Raw genomic sequence first — 20,790 nt, 5'->3', positions numbered from 1 at the left:
AAATAAAAGTACAGTGATATGTTTTCAGTTAAAAGAGCATGTTAAATAATGTAAATTTTAAAAAATGATTCCCCAATTTAGTCACTTTTTCAAGGAACTGACCATTAACCAATTCCCAAGTGCCACTCACACCACACCACTCAGACCGCGTAACTTACAGTCTCTAAATCCAATAGATCCTTTTCCATTCCAACTTGACCTCTTGGCAATGTAGCACTGTTGACAAATGTCTTTTTAAATGCTCTCTTTTTGCTTCCCTCTGCAACAAGCGTGGGTCACGCTCTTGCTCGCGCTCTTTCTGCCGCCATCTTGCTTCCGCGTTCCCTGCACAAAATGCCTGGCGAAGCCACAGAAACCGTCCCTGCTACAGAGCAGGAGTTGCCGCAGCCCCAGGCTGAGACAGGGTCTGGAACAGCATCTGATAGTGGTGAATCAGTACCAGGCCTTGAAGAACAGGATTCCACCCAGACCACCACACAAAAAGCCCGGCTGGTGGCAGCAGCTGAAATTGATGAAGAACCAGTCAGTAAAGCAAAACAGAGTCGGAGTGAAAAGAGGGCACTGAAGGCTATGTCCAAACTGGGTCTTCTACAGGTTACAGGAGTTATTAGAGTCACTATCTGGAAATCTAAGAATATCCTCTTTGTCATCACAAAACCGGATGTCTACAACAGCCCTGCTTCCGATGCCTACATAGTTTTTGGGGAAGCCAAGATCCAAGATTTATCTCAGCAAGCACAACTAGCAGCTGCTGAGAAATTCAAAGTTCAAGGTGAAGCTGTCGCAAACATTCAAGAAAACACACAGACTCCAACTGTACAAGAGGAGAGTGAAGAGGAAGAGGTCGATGAAACAGGTGTAGAAGTTAAGGACATAGAATTGGTCATGTCACAAGTAAATGTGTCGAGAGCAAAGGCAGTCCGAGCTCTGAAGAACAACAGTAATGATATTGTAAATGCGATTATGGAATTAACAATGTAACCATCTGAAAGCAACTTTTTTTGGTGTCTCAAAGGAATAACTGCAGCTTGGTTTGAAATTTGTACTGTTTCTATCATAAATAAAGTTATGACTTCTTGCTGGAAAAAGAAAAGAAAAGAAAAGAAATGCTCTCTTTTTTTGGTCTCCAAGCGCCGTACTCTCCGGATCTGCCTTCTTCCCTGGCTTATTCTTCAGTTTCCTTTGTGGTCATCTTTTCTTCTACCCAGCTCTTACATATTAGTGCATCTCAGGGGTCTTTCCGAGGCCTTGTGTTCTTTTCACTCTGCACACTCAACATAGGTAATCAGATTCATTCCTCTTGCTGATGATCCTCAAATAGTTTCAGTCCCATCTTTGTCCTAAGACACAGATTTGGATATCCAGCCACCTACTTACCGTCTTTCCTTGGATACTCTCCCGGCACCTCAATCACAGCATAGCCAAAAGTATACTCATCATCTCTCCTCCACCGGATGACTAGAGCTCCTTCTCCAGTGTCCCCAGCTCAGTGAAAGTCACCATCATACCCTTCATTCCCAAACCAGCTACTCGATACTCATCCTTAGCTCTTCCCTATCCTTTAAAATCTCTGGCATCTAATAAATCTTCAAGTCCTATTGCTACTGCCTCCTGAGCATTTCTCAGATTCATGCACCTCTCTGTGTCTCTACTGCCATCATCCTCTCCCAGATTTTCCTAATAACCTACTAAACCGTCTCTCTACCTCCAGTCTCTCTTCTCTCCGATCCATTCTGCAAGCAGAGTTGCATATCCCTTCTTTAGTGTATGAGCAACTGAAATAGTCTGAACTCTTCATGTGGCTTATTAGGACTTGTATGGTCTGGCCTCTGACAGTCTTCTGCTATTTCCCTAAATGCTCTGGTCATACTGAACATCTTTCAGTTCCTGCAACATCACACTCCCTTGCCCTCAAGCGTTTACACATGCTGTTCCCTCTACCTGGAACATTCCTAGTCATCTTTCAAATCTCGGCTTCAAAATCATTTCCATTACGCCTCTCTTTGCTGTTTAGTACTTGTCTTCTTAATTGGATGAAGTCTCTACAAGAATAGTGGCCATGTCTTTCCTATTCACTGCTGGGTTCCTAGCCCAGTTCCTATCAAGTAATAGGGACTCAATAAATAATTTTTGAGCAAATGAATGAAAGAACAAATTTACAATAGCTAGCCCTCAATAATTGTTTGTTGGATGAATAGTCTTAAAAACAAATATACTATTAAATACAACTTGCTGCGCAGAGGAGAGTTCCCCTCAGCAAACTCACTGCCATGAGATATGTTATTCCAGAATCTGAAATTCTGGAGTTCTTTCTGGAATTGCCTTCATAACATGTGATATGTTCTCCTAAACACTCTAGATAGTGGCAAATACTCACACTTTGAGATTGGATTTTATTTTGGAAGCAGCAAAATCATTCAGAGCCAAAATGGGTGATCAAGCTGGGTAACTCCACCAGAGGTGAAAAATTAATTATGTGTGACTATAAATTAATGAGACTGAGTTTTCTATATGGCTCATAAACTAGGTCATAAGGCAATTCCAATATAGAAGTTCCAAAAGTGTTTTGATCTAATGCAGGATTGTTACAATATTTGTATAGCTTCCCAAGGGAACTCCTTTGTAGGAGGTATTGCTCATTTGATGTATACAGTCAGACATTTTTTAAAAAATCTTGTTTCTTTTAGACACACCGTCTATGTACATATGAGCTTTCTTCAAGCTTCAGCAAAAGCATAATATAGTAGAGACCATAAATTAGAAGTAAATGTTACTCATTATCCTCATTATTGTGAATACTTACAATAATATGCAAATTATTGATCATCATAATTTGGCCACAGGTCACCACAAAACAAAGTTACTTTAGTCCACCTACTTCAAATACTTCCAACAAAATGTTATGAAATGTAGATAATTCTTTGCCAACTAAGATAGTTCTCCAGGGTACCCAGCACTGTGAGATCGGGTTGGCTCTGTTCACTGAAGTTAATGAGTGAGTCCAAGTTTCATGGCACGGATGGTGCCTTCACGCTCTGGTCAGAAGCCTCGAAATATGTATTAATGGTCACGAGGGAAATCATGGGCAAGAACAGAACTACAGAAATAAATCTATTAAAAGCAGCAATAATAGATCTCACTTAGATCCCCCACAATGTGCTAGAAATTATGCTAAGCTAAGCATTTAATATGCAGGTGTTAACTTTTCATTTTAGAACACAAAGCTAAGAGAGGTTGATGATACTTATTATCATACATCTCTCAATTAGAAGAGCTAGACTGAAAACTCGTGGTCTACATGATTCCAAAGCCCATGTTCTTTCCACTTCACTCAAATTAGATAATGAACTGGAACAAGGCTACTCTCATATGCAAAAATGGTACATTTTTAGATCTCAACTCTACCACTGTAGTTCTTTTTGTGCCCATTTTTTCAGCAGTGTCTTAGTCTTCTGGCAGCTTTACCTTTTCAAAATGAGCATCAAAGTTTTCTGTTGGGTACATTTCTGTCAACTTTTTACTATAATGTTGAGCATTTTCTGGCCATGTTCTTGACATTCCTTGAAGAGCTATGCCAACCTTCTAACTTCATTGCCCCAAAGTTGTTACTGCCCATCCTTCTCAGATGATCTTCCCTGTGGAAACTAATTTTCCATGATTTTTACTTCTTGTAGAATGGTAGGCACGTTCTTGAAGGAAGGCACCAAGCTTCCCTATGGAGAATTGTTCTTGCCACTTGATAATTGAGTCCGTTATGGGGAAGGGTGGGGTGGGGATGAGGGTTGATGGAATATTTCTAGTTACTGAATATGATATCTGTATCTTGTTCAAGTACAGACTCCAATGTGGATCTGGACCTTGCTACTGGACTCTTGTCAGTCTCTAGGGAACGCATCAGCTGTCATAATATTTTTATCATTTTCCATCTTGATTATGCCATTATGTAGATGGAACCAAATTCAGTTACCACTTTTAGCTTAGTGCCCTTGATGAGGTTCTTGGAGAGAAATATGATTTGTCTTGTGTAGGTAGGCTGGCACATTATCTCTGTTTTCTGGCTTAATAATAGCAAAAAGACTATGACGCAAGAGTCTTTAGTGCCCAGTGATAGGGAAGCATCCAGCTAAAGAAATTAGTAAAGCCTTGTGTCATGAAAATCTGTGAATCCATTTTTTCTACCTGTTTACAAGTTAGCATGCTTTAACCTCACCTCCTTGTGCATTGGACTTCATAGAGTTTATTTTAAGGTCAGTAGAGTCTGTTTCTAGCTCATCATTAATTTTAATTCTTTGTCTATCCCTTGCCATTCATCATGATTTATTTAATTAGTATTATAAGCATCTCTTGAGTCACCTCTGCTTATAGAGATCTTTTCTGGGCCCGAAAAATAATATAGAATCTTATAAGCCATCCCCTATTCTCGAAGATCCTCTTATATTGTAATGAGGAGGGTAAACACATGAAAAAAAATCTTACCTAAGATAAATATTTCAAAGGATATAAGAAATAATTAGAAAGAAAACATCCAGGTGTGGTGGCTAACACCTCTAATCCCAGCTCTTTGAGAGGCCTAGGTGGGAGGATCAGTTGAGCCCAGGAGTTTGAGACAAGCCTAGGCAACATGGAAAAACCCCATCTCTACAAAAAGTATAAAAATTGGCCGGGGGTGGTGGCATGTACCTGTAGTCTCAGCTACTCGGGAGGCTGAGATGGGAGGATTGCTTGGGGCTGGGAGGTCGAGGCTGCAGTGAGCTGTGATTGCACCACTGCACTCCAGCCTGAGTGACAGAGTGAGACCTTGTTTCAAAAAAAAAAAAAGTAAAAATGAAAATAAAGAAAACATGCAAAGAAGAGAATTACTAGGAGCCTTAAATTGCTATGTTAGCAGGCCTCTTTTTATCCATGTATTTAGCCAACATTTTGCTCAGAGCAGCTTGCAATATGATTAGTCTTCTAATACTAATTTTCCAAGGTTTCTGCAAAGTGATTTAGTAGCAGGAATAATTATTCTCACCAAATACACCAGGGAAATGACCAGAACAGGACTTGTGCAATTGTCTCATGACAATTATAGAAAAGATATTTAGATGTCTTGACTCCTAGCGATTTACTAAAAATAAATTGATTTCTAGGGAGATTTGGCCACATATTTCTTCATTATCTGTTAGTCTACACATTTCTTCCTTACATCTGTAAAGCTTTAAGTGTGGAAAATAAATTCCAGGATGTGATAATTAGTGATAAAAGGGCTAAGGATTATCAAGAAAGAAACCCAAGAAGAGAAACATGCACAAAATGTTGAAGAAAACTAGCAATGATTTTTATATTTGTTTTACTCTAAATCATCATTTTTTGAACTTTTAACCATGATTTACATTAAGAAATACATTTGATCTTAAGACCCAAAGTTGCTGTCTTCACTGTGTCAAATGTACCTTTGCCATTGTATCTATTTCAATTTTTAAAATTCTCGTCAGAACCCAATAAATGGGTCAAAATCCGTAGATTGAAAATTCTTGCTTTAAATTGTCCACAGCTTAAAAAAAAAAAAGTACGAGTTAAATGACAACATAGGTTAGTTCAAGTCAACTTTAGTAACTTGATATGATCATTTCTTTTCCTCACTGACAAATATGTACTTTTAAAAAAAGAGAAACCTAGTGTGCTTGAATTAATATTTTCTTTTTTCTTTCTTTCTTTTTTTTTTTTTGAAATGGAGTTTCACTCTTGTTGCCCAAGCTGGAGTGCAATGGCGTGATTCTGGCTCACCGCAACCTCTGCCTCCTGGGTTCAAGCAATTCTCCTGCCTCAGCCTCCCAAGTAGCTGGGATTACAGGCATGTGCCACCACGCCCAGCTAATTTTGTATTTTTAGTAAGATGGGGTTTCTCCATATTGGTCTGGCTGGTCTTGAACTCCAGACCTCAGGTGATCTGCCCGCCTCGGCCTCCCAAAGTGCTGGGATTACAGGCATAAGCCACTGCACCTGGCCTAATATTTTCTTATAAGACTCATCTAGGAATGTAGAACATTTTGTTTGCCATCTATGAATCATTACAATAAATGCTTTTTCTGAATTTTGCACCCATTTTTAAATAAAGGAAATGATACAAATGGTATTCTAATTCCATTTTAAAAACTTTCAAAAGAAGGAAGTTATTAATAAATGTGCTCAATGTTACATGTTTTTAGGATACTGACGAGTTTTTGCTTAGGTTGCCTGTTCTTATTTTAATGTAATAGTGCAAAAAGGATAGACAGATGTATTTGTTGTTTTTGTTTTAAATCAACTAGTGTGAACTTTCAATAGCAGATTTCTGTGTTCTCATATAAATCATTTGTATCGGATTCATCTGTTCCTTTTCATATGGTTTATCACAAGTGGGTTGCAGCTGGCAGCCTTACAAACTGGAATTTGGGTTCTATTAACAGCTCCAGTGAACAATTTCTCTCAAGTATCTGGGCTTCTTCATTGCTACACACGCTGAACATGGCTTTAGCACATTACTTAAAGCTCCCTCAATTAGAGATTGCAAGATAGCTGTCATCAAACTCATGTAATGTGGACCAGCCAAGTGTCTGGCAGAATTCGTATGTGCAACAGATTAAATACATACATCGTTTTCTCATCTTGAAGCAAATACATTGCTTTTATAGCTAATGGAAAAATCAGAAGTGTTTCCATTGTCTTAATTTTAAAAATATATATACAACAAAGCAAATCTCAAAGTAAAATGCATGTTTTTAAAATATCACATTTAGGAAGTGGATAAAATAGCTTTATTTTCATCAGAGTGAAACTTTAGTATCATTTTTAAGATGTGAAATATAAAAAATAATGAGGGATTGATAGCTTTTGAGTAAGTAGCATAGTTGCTAAACATAATGAATTTTACTATCTGGAAAGTTCATTTAAAATTCACTCTACTTCTAAGCAATATTGTGTTATACAGTAGAAAATGCACTAAGCCTGGGATCTGGGCTTAACCATTTACTGATAGTGTAATTTTAGATGATTTGCTTAACCTTTCTAGGCCTCAATTTCCTAATTTTAAAAATGAAGGTGTTGAACCACATGGTTTCTAAACTCTATAGTATCTTGGGAATAGTTAGGGTTGAGTTATGTATTTAGTATACGAACATTAACAGACAAGAATTACGACTCTTTTCTTTCCACATTAATTAGCTGGTACCTAACATCACACGTGTAGGAAGTAAAAACAGTATCTTTGTTTGAATGCCATAAAGTTTAATAAACATTAAAAAAAAAAATCTCTGACCCCTCTTGGAAACTAATAGAAAAGAGGTTTCTAAAAGTCTATTCTGGGCCATGCACAGTGGCTCAAGCCTGTAATTCCAGCACTTTGGGAGGCCGAGGCATGAGGATCACTTGAGGCCAGGAGTTCAAGAGCAGCCTGGGCAACATAGTGAGACCCTATTGTTACAAAAAATAAAAATAAAAAAATTACCTGGGTGATATGGTTTGAATGTTTGTCCCTTCCAAATCTCATGTTGAAATGTATTCCCCATTGTTGGAGATGGGGACTGGTATCACGTGCCTGTACTCCCAGCTGCTTGGGAGGCTTAGGCAGGAGGATCGCCTGAGCCCAGGAGTTCAAGGTTGCAACGAGCTGTGAACATGTCACTGCACTCCAGCCTGGGCAACAGAGCAAGAGCCTGTCTCTCTCTAAAAAAAATTTGAAAGTCTGTTCTTATTATCTAGGCAAAGCTAGTGATTACTATACTAAAACAATAAATTCTGTAGAAAAACCATTAATGAAGGCTGAGAGAGTAATAAAACAGTGTGCTCATCCACTCCTATCAGTGAAAAAAGGCAGTGTTTTTATACAGTTGAATTCAACAAAAATTATGCTTAATTATAAATACCAGGGCTACCAGAGACAGGGAATGGTGACCATCTGGGGCTAAGAAGCTTTTTCTTCATGTAATCACAGTGATGACATCATTCATAAGTGGCAGAACATAGTAAAGCATTTATCTTTCATTCCACAAGGTGGTGTGTTTTCTGTTTAAACTAGCTGGGTGTAGTATTTGTATTCTGAATCTAATGATGTGCTTTTTAAACCGTTTTCTTGTTTTTGCCTTGTTTGTAGTACATCATTTAGAATCTTGCCTCTGGGTCTAACAAATTGCTCGATGTCAATGCAGATACATATAGTTGTTCCCAAATGGATAACATATGCCAATATTTTCTGTATTGCCCTCAATGAACACACTTCTGGGCATATTCTTGACCCTGATCCCAATAAGAAGTCCAAATGTATTCTCTCTCAGCAAGATCAGCTTCCCCTGTGGTTTTTCCCCTGTGGCTATTATTTTAAAAATTAAATACACTTTAGAAAAATAATATGATCCTTTACCTGTAAATATTATTTGCATAAATACAGACCTGAATGAAGTTTGTGAAATAATATTAGAAGTTATTCAGAACAAAAAGTTAAGTATTATTGACAATAAAGTCCACCAACTTTAACCTCTCTAAGCATCTACTTAGAGACATCCAAATACCTGGGATTCTGAATTTTTCTCTCTTCCACAATAACTTCTTCAACTGAGCCTGCTCTCAAATACTTACTCTCAAATGAATTCTAAGGTTAGTTTCAAGGAATCCAGGTTAAAGATATTTGGTTTCTGATTATTTGTTTGTCTTCTAGATATTTGTTTCAAATACATCTGTAAACTGAACATCAGTGGTAAGCAAATGTTGGCCATTTAGCCATTCATTCATTTATTCTCTCACTCATTTGTTAAATATTTATTGAGTGCCTTCATTGTTGTAGGCATTGTGTTAAGCATTGAGGATGCAAAAATGAAATGAACTCTCCCCTAAGAGTAATATTAATGATAGTACTCAGCAAAGTAAATGAAATTTAATAACTTTTTATTTAAAAAATAATCCTTTATTTTAAATGATTTTTTCTATTGTTTTCTATTATTTATTTGAAGTTATTATTTCACTTATTTGTTGCTTTCTTGTCTTCAAAATAGTTTAGGCTAAGAGTTATTTATGGCTTTAACACCACATCTTGCCAGAAAAAAAATGATTAGTAAATGCATTTAAACATTTTATGAATTTTAGCTGGCTTCTAATTATTATTTTATTCTAATTTTTGCTTTAAAACAAATGTATATTTTCACTGTGTGCTTGGGTCCTGGAATGTTAGAAAAATGGCAGGAAATCTCTCCCAGCAGGGCTTTGGGGAATGGATCTCAAAGGTTATGTATTTAGAGAAGATTATAATGGTCTGAGCTCAGAGGTCAGGAGCCGGTACACACCACAAAAGCCAGTACACACCACAAAAAAAGTTTAACTGTGTTTAAGAGAAATCAATAGTCTCTTTCCACTCTAGGAGGGGCTGTCATGTTAAAGAGTGTCCTGGTTCAAATGTAAAACAAAACTCGTGATCAAATGCCTTCCTAAACTAGAGGATAAGTTCAGGTGTTTACCTTTAATAGTCTTTCTGCTCAGGGCATTAAAAATGGTGGATTAAAATGAAAAACATTCTGTATACTGAAAGAAAACAATGCTGCTAAATGGTAAGGTAATTCTTATTCAAACTAAAAACGTCTCTTTTTCTTTCACTCAAATTGAGTCATCAGAATGTGTAGTATTATGCTTAAGCCAATAAAAGGAAGATAGAATAAAATACTCAGAAGTAAAACATGTCCGTACTTACACAGTTTCAAGTTAGAAGTGGTTGGCTAATTATCTTACTAAGTTGCTATCCAACTACAATGCTTGGGGCTTTAAATTTCTGAAGGGCTGCACAAATATTAATGAATTGATTCTTACAACACTTTTTAAAATGTGTGTGTTGTCACTGAGATTTCTAAGACAAAGAGAGAAATTTCAAGTCATTTTAATGAGGGTACACTGGGCTGGAGGGACTGTGGCAAGTTTAGGATATCCTTAAATAAGTTAGTCCTGTTCCAGAGGCAAGAGAGCTACTTCTAGAACAATTAGGGAAGAATTCAAGAGTGGATGTGATTACAGGCCAAAATAAACAATAATTGCTACAGATCAGAGCAGAGAGGTAGAAAGCCAGATCAATCTTAGAGCAATGGGCTATTTTGCTTCTTAAGTAATGGGAGGCGTTAACAGACTGATTTCATCTTGCATCCATACGACCTCAGCACTGTAGCTGGTTTGAGACTAGGGGAGAGAGTTGCTCTTCCTTAGCTAACTCTGAACACATATGTAACATTAACTATCCCTGTACTCAAAGGCCGTTTCGTTAGCATCTAAGATGGGTGCAATCTTGCTTGTCAAATATTCCCGAAACAAGAGACAATAAAAGCCAGGCATTCCCCAGGAGCAAATCTTAGAGAATGACCAGAAATGTGGAGGGGGAGCAAACATGATGCAGTTTTCTACGTGAGTTCTCCCTACCCTGCTTTTTTTTTTTTTCAATAAATGAGCTAATTCATGAGATTTCCAAATGCATTCTTTTGACATATGGTAAGAGTGTAAACATACTGAATTTATTTCAGAGGAAGAAGTAACCTGATTGATTCAAACAGTACCTCGGGATTTATTCGGTAATGTCAAAAGTCACAACTTCTTTTTATCACTTTGGATTCACAAAATTGCATCAGAGGAAGATGTATGCTTGAGTGTGATTGCTCCCAGACATGCATTTTTCTTCCATCGAGGATCTGAAATAATACTAAAAGACCAACTTGTACTCGTGTGGGTTTTAGTGGCACCCCTCCAGCATGACTTCCCCCTGAACACTATGCCAAAACCTGTAAAACCATGAGGTTATATCCTGACACCAGTCATCTTCTCTCTGGCATTTCAATTTGGACTCTTCTGTTGATATAAGTGTACTCCAGGTTTAACTAGCTATCTTGTATTGCTTTTTTGAGGAGAGAGCAGGAGTGATGAGCGGGCCAGTATGGGAGTGAACATGTGAAACATCAAAAGGATATGAGAAGTTGCTAAATAATAGAAGAGCTCTAAAACCAGAGATAATGATGTTCTTACACTTAGAAATGAGCAATGTGAAATTCAAAGCCCATTTTAATTGAATGTAGAGAAAGCACACACTGGAATGAAGTCAAGTCTGGTGGAGGATTAAGTCTTCATTCCTTTTCAGGAGGGAGAGCCCCTCCCATGCACGTGTGTCACCACGCTAACAGGCGGCAGGAGACACGGTTGCACTGTGCTCTCTTCCCCAAGTGAGAGGCCTGGGGATGAAATCAGAGATCACTCGCTTGTGAATATGCGGGGAAGATCCCATTTTTACCGCAAGGATTTAATGTGATGTTGATGGTAAGTGACATGATCACTGAAAACAGATGCCATATGGAGTCTTATTGATTGATGTGCAGATCTCTGACAGCAGAAGCACAGGTTGTCAGTTTGCCTTCATGGCTGTCTTCCTGAGATCTAGTCAGGAAAGTCTCATCTTCATTGCAAATGCTGGAGCGTGGATCACGCTGACAGAGGAAGACAGGGTTCTTCTAGCTGGACTTTTTATTTCAAAGTATAAGCAACAGGGGGAAATTTCTCTAAAGGTGAGACTCAGGAATTTTGAAATCCCCCTTCACAAAGTCTCATCTTTAAATGAAAATTTCCTCTTAATAGTTCACTAGGACCTGGTTTTTTGTTTTTGTTTTGTTTCGTTTTGCTCAAAACAATGTTTTATTATCCTTTTAGACAGTTGCTATTATCTTTAAAGAGTCTGCCATCTTTCCAGATCTATGTGTGACAACTTTGGTTAACTTGGGGTTTTGTGGAATGAGAGATTACAGCCCCTCGTGCTTTCGTGTGAGTTTAGATGATGGTATAGTCCAAAGAGATAACACGACTTCACCATGTGTAGTAAAACAGGGACTGACTTAAATTAGGAAACCTCACAGGAGGCAACTAGAGGAGCCCCTTCCCCTGAACTCAGTTTGGGAGACATATGCAGTTTGCTTTTAATTGGTGTGGTCTGATCAAGCAAATCAATTGAATGAAATATTTACAAGCTCTAGAGTGAATGATATTCTTTAGACTCTCAAAGAACGATATATATATTGTTAGCTACTAATTATGTGTGATTCTGTAAAAAAAAAAAAAAAAAAAGCACTTGGCAACAACATCAGAAATTATGGCATTGGAAAACATGATGTAGTGTTAGGGCATCGGAAGCCAAAGCCCTTACATACTTTATTCCAATGGTAGATTCTAATTATATTTTCTGGATTTGTTTTTGATCAATTAGCTCATATTATGTTTGTTTTAACAGTATTTATTATTTTAAATAATATTTATTAGAGATTTTTCTACTATAAAAGCAATACATATTTTTTCATTAAAAACATGGATAATATAAGAAAAACCACCCAGATTTTTATGCCCCAAAGACAACCAACATATTTTTCTGTGCATGGGTTTTTATGTTTTCAAAAAACATACCATATATGCAGTTCTATATTCTGCTTTTTAAACTTCACATTGTCACATAAAAAATGTTGTGTGTTAAATTCTCCTCAATTTCCTTTTATTAGCCTACAGTGGTAATTATCAAATGAATATACTATGGTATTGTTAGCTATTCCCTTGTTGATGTTTATCACTTTATCATGAGTACCACCGCAATGAACATTTCTCTGCAAACTTGTATCTCTGCATCTTGGTCTACATTTATATAATTGGCTACCAGACATAGAATTATTAGATTATTTTATAAGAACATTTTAAAGGCTCTTGATAGAAATTGTGCGTTTTCCAGGACGATTGTTTCAGCTTACACTCTCTAGCAGAGCACGATCATGTTCATTTCATGGCTTAATCACATGGCTGATTTCTGAAACTCTCTTGAGATTTCATGAGGCACAGTGGAATCTGGAAGGAGATGTGGCTGCTGTTTGACTTCTTCCATAACTCCCCTTAACACCTCTCTGTCCAATTTTCTTCGTTATGAGATTAATTACAAAATATCTCACAAAACTGTTGTGTAAAAAAACCCAGTAAAAATAGATGGAAGATAATTCATAATTTTAAAATACTTCTTAAGCACCTGCTGTATGTGGGATTATGACAAATACAATTTTTTTTGATGGGGGACACCTAACAGATTTTAATTTTCCCCAGGTGATAGCTGTTTAGGGAATGAGAGGATGAAAAGCTTTGGTTAGGGAATTAGGAGACGCATTCTCGATCTGGCTCTTTCACTAACTTGCTGTGTGACCTTGGGTAAATTACTTAACCTCTTTGGGTCTCTATTACTTCATCAAGGACGGCATTGGATTTAACCAGATTATCACTAAAGTGCTTCTGACTCTAAGATTCTTTGATACGATCAGAACCATTTTTTCAGAAAAGAATGAATCTTCTAACTACTCCTCCTTCAAAATCCAAATGGACAGTGCATACAATATTTATTTCCGAAAACTTTCAGTGAGTGCAAATCTGTATTGCTGTACTGGGGTAACTTTCGTGTTTTATCCAGACTTTTCTTTAAAGAAATATCATGACCTTTGCCTGATCTTTTTGTCAGTTAAACAAAAACAGATGAAAGTTGTAACAAAGAATCCTTTAAAAATACCAGTATACTGCAGATTGTGCCAAATTATACCCTAAGCTATGTAGTGTAATGGTCACTGGTTTCAGTGGGAATTTCACACAAATCTTTGAAATCAGAATTTGAGGCTTGTAAATACAGCACAAAAGATATCCTACTCTGAACAGATGGCATCACTTTATCTGGGCTGCAACGAACACTTTATTTCACTTTTGTATCTACTCTAAAATACTGTGCTAGCAAGGAAAAAAATTATGTATTATTTCCTACAGAATATTTAGCTAGACGTGTTCTTTAAAATAAGTTTTGCGGCCAGGTGCAATGGCTCACACCTGTAATCCCAGCACTTTGGGAGGCCGAGGCGGGCGGATCACGAGGTCAGGAGATCAAGACCATCCTGGCTAACACGGTGAAACCCTGTCTCTACTAAAAATACAAAAAATTAGCCGGGCATGGTGGCGGGCGCCTGTAGTCCCAGCTACTCAGGAGGCTGAGGCAGGAGAATGGCGTGAACCCGGGAGGCGGAGGTTGCAGTGAGCGGAGATCACACCACTGCACTCCAGCCTGGGCGACAGAGCAAGACTCTGTCTCAAAAAAAAAATAAATAAATAAAATAAAAATAAGTCTTATTGAGATATAATTCACATACCATAAAATTCACTCTTTTTAAGGTATACAGTTCAGTGGTTTTTAGCATAGTCAGGGTTCTACCACCATTACTAGAGATATGTGTTAAATAGGTAAAATGAAAATATCTGGACAGTGTAACTAGTGCTTGTTTCTGTTTTTGGATCTGGTATTATGTATAGGCCCTTTTTTTTTCTATTCAAGACCTTGTTTGATTGTAAAAATTTAAACCATTCAGAGTTAATAAACAATTGGTTATATGTTATGGGCATCGTTTTTGTTTAACTTGAAATCTACCATCTACCAAATTCTACTTGGAAATATTTTGTTTATGTAACAAAAATAATTGTAAAATGTGTGTTTGGTGGTTTTATAATACAATGAAAGATGAGTAAGATGCTTGCAAAAGTTTATATGTTTCTGAATGTATTTTAAGTATTTAGAGTTATTTGAAATTTATGCTTCCCTCTATAGACATAATTCTAATGGATGATTAAAAATATCATGCCCAGAGAAAAATACCTGAAGATGATAGAAGGATAATAGTTGTCTTTTCTCTTCAAGGCAAGGAAAAAAAACCTGCTTACATCTTGAGAAAGCATAGGTATGATTCAAAGCAATAAGTAATAATTATTAAGATATTTCTATTTTATCCTGAGTATTTCAAAGGATTGATTATAAGCTAACTAGATTTTTCTACTTAACCTTTTGTTTTGCAATAAAATTGCTACCAATTTTTTCTTAACTATCTTATAAACAAACTGAAAAACTTGCTTCTGTACTGAATGACTTTCTAGTAATATGTACTACCAAAGCTATAAAAACATAAAGCTACCATTTTAAATTTAGATTTTCTCCTTAACACTAAATAAGCTTTCCAATTTGACATCTCATTTTTCTTCTCTAGTCCATCTCTTAGGAGCTAAATGGGTTGTCACAAATTATTCTCCTACTATTCGATTTGAGAAATTGATACCCATTTTACAGATAAAAATTTGAAGTAAACCTCTCACTAGAGAGGTAAAAAGAGGAGACTAATGTTCTTGCAAGGACCTCAGTACAGATCTGAACAATAAGAATCTCTAAGTGTCTGCACAGATTACTTGAGATGACTTTGAATAAGTCACTTAACCCTTACGTAACTTATTTTTCCCATCTGCCAAGTAAGAGAAAAGAGTGGTGTAGTTATATGGCTTATGATGACCAAAAGTAGTTGTATAACATCAAGTAATTGTGTATGTTCTGTTGCTGGGAAGGATATCAACACACTAATATTTTTAATATAACCTATGCATTTCCTGTGGTATTTTTATTCACATTTGGGAAACTAGTCAAACTCAATATAAAATACACTGAGATGCTATGAAGGTATAAATAAGATAATTCAGATGATGATATTTTAAGGAGATTATGAACATTGATTTTTATTATTTTGTTCTTTGATGAGCATTGAGATATAGGAGGAGCAAACTTAGCTTGCAGAACGTAAGATGACTCATAATGAGACAAGAAAAATTTTTTAAAAAGTGTGGGACAGAAGAGATCAAATACTTAGCTGAAAGAAAACAAACTTGGAAACAAGTTAAAGATGGAAATGGTAGACATGAGTTTCATTTTTGTGAAATTGGTTGGTTATTTCTGGAAGGGTTGCGTGTTTCATAAATGCAGTTTATATATTAGTTGGATGCTAATTGTCCAACCAGAAAAAAAATTGTCTTCTAGAAAAAAGACTGATGCCCTCTGCTGTTATCTTATTTCCTTCTGCCTCTGTCAGAACAGAGGGAAAGGGCAAAACCCAAGGCAAGCTGGTCAGGGGGCAATCCTGTGAGTGACATTTGAAGCCAGCACCCCCGGGGGCTGAATTACCTGCCTATGAATGACTGTGCCACAGCTTCACCCAACTGCCCTCTGAAGAGAGTTCGTAGCATCATCCAAGTACACCAACTTCATTCTTTTGAAAAAGTTCCTGTAGTAATACCATCTTATAGAAATGAGTGCCATGGAACTTCAGGAAAACTCATATCAAGTGGAAGCATCTTCTGTATGAAATTTCTCTTGAACTGAAACTAAAATGGGTTCCTTTGGTAACCAGGAGAAATGTCGGCCAAAAATTCTTTTGGAACTAACGAGTACGTCCCTATTCAGGGAAGCAACTTGAAAGACCATTTAAAACGTGTGCTGGCTGGCCGGGCCTAGGATCAGTATTTGTTCAGGTTATCAAAGCATATGGAAAGTCCTGGCTGCAGATGGCAGCATCACACTAATACATCCTTTCCAAAGCCTCCCAGGGCTGATGTGTGAGAAAGAGCCATAAAAGCTCTTTGGTGCCCGGAGGACTACAGTTCACTCACTTTAAAAAACAGCCAGAATTTTTCTTTGTTGGGAGTGAAAACTTGCCTCGACTCTGCAAGCATCCATTTCTAAAGTCACTGTGATCAGACTTATTAGTGCTTGGGAGACAGACACAATGAATGTGTATTTTGTTAAAGCTTCTGAAAATACCAATTGTAGGTCCCTTGAAAACACAGATTTGTCAGCATTTCACATTAATAGGCTTTTTATTTGTTTGTTTTTCTTCCTGATTTATAGACAGCACCCCATTATAGAGGCAGTATATCTTCATTTAAATAACTTTCAAGTTATTTATGACTGGCAAGGACTTTGAGGCTGGGGTGTTTTACTTTATTAAGAAGTTCATTTTGGTTCTAGGGATAACAGTAGAAATAAAAGCAATTTAACAGAGTTCCCTGGATGATTGGAATAATCTGAGTTAATTGCATGACGGATCCAAATTTTTCAGGAGAATGTTTTCATTTCCAGCTATATTCTAACTTAAATTTATAATGAAAATGATACATATCAATAAATGATGAAAACTCATTATGTGACAGATACTATGTAAGACTCTTTTATGTCCTATTTCATTTAACTCTTGCTACAAATCCATAATTATTCTCACTTTGCCTCTGAGAAAGCAAGGGCAAAGAGAATCAGTGACTTGCCCAAGATCTCACAGCTCATGATGGTGGAGCCAGACTGAAATGCAGGAGTTTTCACAAGATCGGTTCCATCAGCGCCATGCCAGCTTCTTCTCTGAGGAGAAAGACAGGCTAGTAAGTAGTAGCACTTTCAAGACGGGAAAGTGGATGTGACTTGTAAGCACTTGAAATGGGTGGTGGGTGATTTTTAAAAATTGTTTGTTTCTTTATTCAACAGATATTTATCGAGTGTTTTGTATGTACCAGGCCCAGGATGGGAATGGAGGAAACACAAAGATCATCTATAATACACAGTTCTTGATCCTTTGTCATCCACAAGGGGAACCCAGCAAACACACAGATCGTTGAAATATGGTGCACTCTGTCACTGCATTTAGTGCATTGTATTATACAACAACACGGGGACCCAGAGAAGGCAGACCTTACCTGGGGTAGAGGAGAAAAGAAGCTTCCTGAAGGAGATGAGTTTTCAGTTGAGCCTGGTGAGCTAACCTGGCGTATTGGAAGGGATGGAGGAAAGGCATTCCAAACAGAGGGGCAGCAGAAACGGAAGACAGCATGGCATGCACCTTATATGTCAACCAGCTGCCACACTAAAGTGCAAAATTTAGAAAAGAATTGTGTCAAGTTGAAGGGGAAGCATCAGAGTCACTATTCTCATCAACCCCTTAATTAACCTCAAAACAGTTATAATAATGCTAAATCTCAAGGTCAATTATACGGCACCCTCAACCACCAAAAGTATAGTGAAGAATCTGGGAGGGGGAGAAAAATACAAAAACTAACATTTATTGAATACCATTTATATTATCTCAGTCACTGATTCCCATTAACCCTGTGATATTAATATTAATGTACCTTGGCCAGGTGCAGTAGCTTACACCTGAAATCCCAGCACTTTGCAAGGCTGAAACAGGTGGATCACTTGAGGTCAGGAGTTCGAGATCAGCCTGGCCAACATGGTGAAAACCCATCTCTACTAAAAATACAAAAATTAGCTGGGGGTGGTGGCACACACCTGTAATCCCAGCTACTTGGGAGGATGAGGGAGGAGAATTGCAAGAACCTAGGAGGCAGAAGTTGCAATGTACCTGTTCTATGGTATGTCTTTACAATGCTAAGGAACTTGCTCATAGTTAAGCAACTAAGAAACGGCAGGATCAGGGCTGAGACCCTGGTGACTCTAAAGCCCGTGCTCTTTTAACGGTTTCTTTCCTCATAGGACCCCCAAGAGGAGCATCTCAAAATCTGTGTACTATGACTTTCTTATGCACTTTACCCATCAGAAAGTGCCTCAAACTCTAACTCAGGTGGTTTACTTTTATAAATCACAAAACTATTCCCATTGCCAAGTCCTCATCATCTCACATATTGATTAAAAATCAACCTCCCAGCTGGATGCGTGGCTCATGCCTATAATCCCAGCACTTTGGAAGGCCCAGGCAGGCAGATCGCTTGAACCCAGGAGTTCGAGACCAGCCTGGCCAACATTGTAGAAACCCCGTCTCTACAAAAAACACAAAAATGAGCCAGGCATGGTGGCGCGTGCCGGTGATCCCAGCTACTTGGGAGGCTGAGGTGGGAGGATTGCAGCGGGAGGATTGCTGGAGCTTGGGAAGTTGAGGCTGCAGTGATCTGTGATCACACCACTGCACTCCAGCCTGGGTGACAGAGTGAGACCCTGTCTCAAAAAAAGAAAAATAAATTAACCTTTCAACTCCCTCTGGCCTCAGTCTCACCACTACCAGTTCAGTTTTTTTCCTAAAATAGAAATGATCACATCATTTTCCAAACAAAAATCTTTACTGCCTTCCAGTTGCCTTCATAATAAAGCTCAAACTTCTTAGCATAGTACTGTGTGCATGGCTGTTCTCTTAACCCTGCGCTCATCTGTCTGTTTCTCTCCTTTTTAGTTTTAGTTTTTTATTTTTTGAGATCAAGTCTTGCTCTGTCACCCAGGCTGGAGTGCAGTGGTGTGATCTTGGCTCATTGCAACCTCTGCCTCCCAGGTTCAAGTGATTCTCCTGCCGCAGCTTCTCGAGTAGCTGGGATTACATGCGTGTGCCACCAGGCCTGGCTAATTTTTGTAATTTTACTAGAGATAGGGTTTTACCATGTTGGCCAGGCTGATCTGGAACTCCCGAGCTCAAGCAATCCACCCGCCTAGGCCTCCCAAACTACTGGGATTATAGGCTGAGCCACAGCACCTGTTCATCCCACTGCCTTTTACCACGACTGTAGTGACACTGGACTACTTACTGTTGCCTGAATATGGTATGTTCTCTTTCCCTAAAATGTACTTCCTATCCTTCTTAATCTGACAGGATCTGACAAAATTCAATTAATCTTTCAAGGCCTAGTTTAAATGTCATGTCCTCTGTGAAACCTTCTCCTATCTCTTTGGATTAAATGAATGCTTCCTTCTTTATACTCTCGTGACATGATTCCCACCTTTATTAGCATATTTATCATTTTGTTTTACAATGAGCTGTGTACACCTGTTGAATTGAGAGTGCTGTCATACTCACCATCCCATATGAAAGTCACTTGCAATTCCTCATAAGCCAAAATAGTAGACACTCAAAGTGCTTATTGAATGAATAGAACCCACTTATCTGAATTCACAGAGGCATTAAAGATAATGAATTAGGAAGGGAAAAATGAGATTGCAAATATGGCAGGCATGCTGATTGTAGGGCAACATACAACTCTTAGCAAGAGAAGGATAGCCACTTAAAACATAAATAATCAAAAATACCAGTTTGGGATTATTTGCTTTGAAGTTAAATAACCCATTTATTTTGGTAGACCTTGAGGTGGCATTGTTACTGCACAATACAATTGATACTAACAGTAATGACCCAGTATCACTATGAAAGCATTTACAATTTGTTGTACAGAGTGTGTACATCCTTATTCATGGTGGCATGAGGATTATAGCTCAATGTAATAAAATTGAGAGTACAGAAATAAGCCCACGTGTCTATAGTCAATGGACTTTTGAAAAAGGTGCCAAGACCATTCCAATGGGGAAAGAATAATCTTTGCAATAAATGGTGCTGCGACAACTGGATATCCATATGCCAGAGAAGTTGGGTCCCTACCTCACACCATATATTTAAACAAACTCAAAATCAATCAAAGACCTAATTGTAGGATCTAAAACTATAAAACTCTTAGAAGAAAACTTAGGTGTCAATCTTTATGACCTTGGATTTAGCAATGGATTCTTAGATATGACACCAAAAGCACAAGCAACAAACAAACAAAAAATAGATAAATTGGACTTTATCAAAGTTAAAAAACTTTGTACATCAAAGGACAGTATTAAGAAAGTGAAAAGGCTGGGCATGGTGGCTTATGCTTGTAATCCCAACACTTTGGGAGGCCATAGCCTGGGCAACATAGGGAGCCCCCATTTCTACAAAAAACAAGAAATAAATTAGCTGGGTGTCATGGTAACACATGCCTGCAGTTCTAGCTACTTGGGAGGCTGAGGCGGGAGGATCACTTGAGCCAGGTAGGTTGAGGCTGCAGTGAGCCATGATCACACCACTGCATTCCAGCCTGAGCAACAAAGCAAGACCTTGTCTCTCATGCACAAAGCAACAACAACAAAAAAAAAAAAAA

At 37.8% G+C, this 20,790-nt stretch overlaps 1 protein-coding gene across 1 annotated transcript; it reads left to right on the top strand.

Annotated features, from left to right (window-relative positions):
• Positions 1 to 274: 274 nt before the first annotated feature.
• On the top strand, positions 275 to 1,093 carry NACA2 (nascent polypeptide associated complex subunit alpha 2). Its single transcript, XM_054457131.2, has one exon. It carries the CDS (start codon positions 334 to 336, stop codon positions 979 to 981), a length of 648 nt encoding a protein of 215 aa, XP_054313106.2. The 5' UTR covers positions 275 to 333; the 3' UTR covers positions 982 to 1,093.
• Positions 1,094 to 20,790: the final 19,697 nt, after the last annotated feature.

This window comes from Pongo pygmaeus, chromosome 19 (assembly GCF_028885625.2).
Source record: "Pongo pygmaeus isolate AG05252 chromosome 19, NHGRI_mPonPyg2-v2.0_pri, whole genome shotgun sequence".
Taxonomy (NCBI): Eukaryota; Metazoa; Chordata; class Mammalia; order Primates; family Hominidae; genus Pongo; species Pongo pygmaeus.
This window is presented reverse-complemented; position numbering and strand designations above follow the sequence as displayed.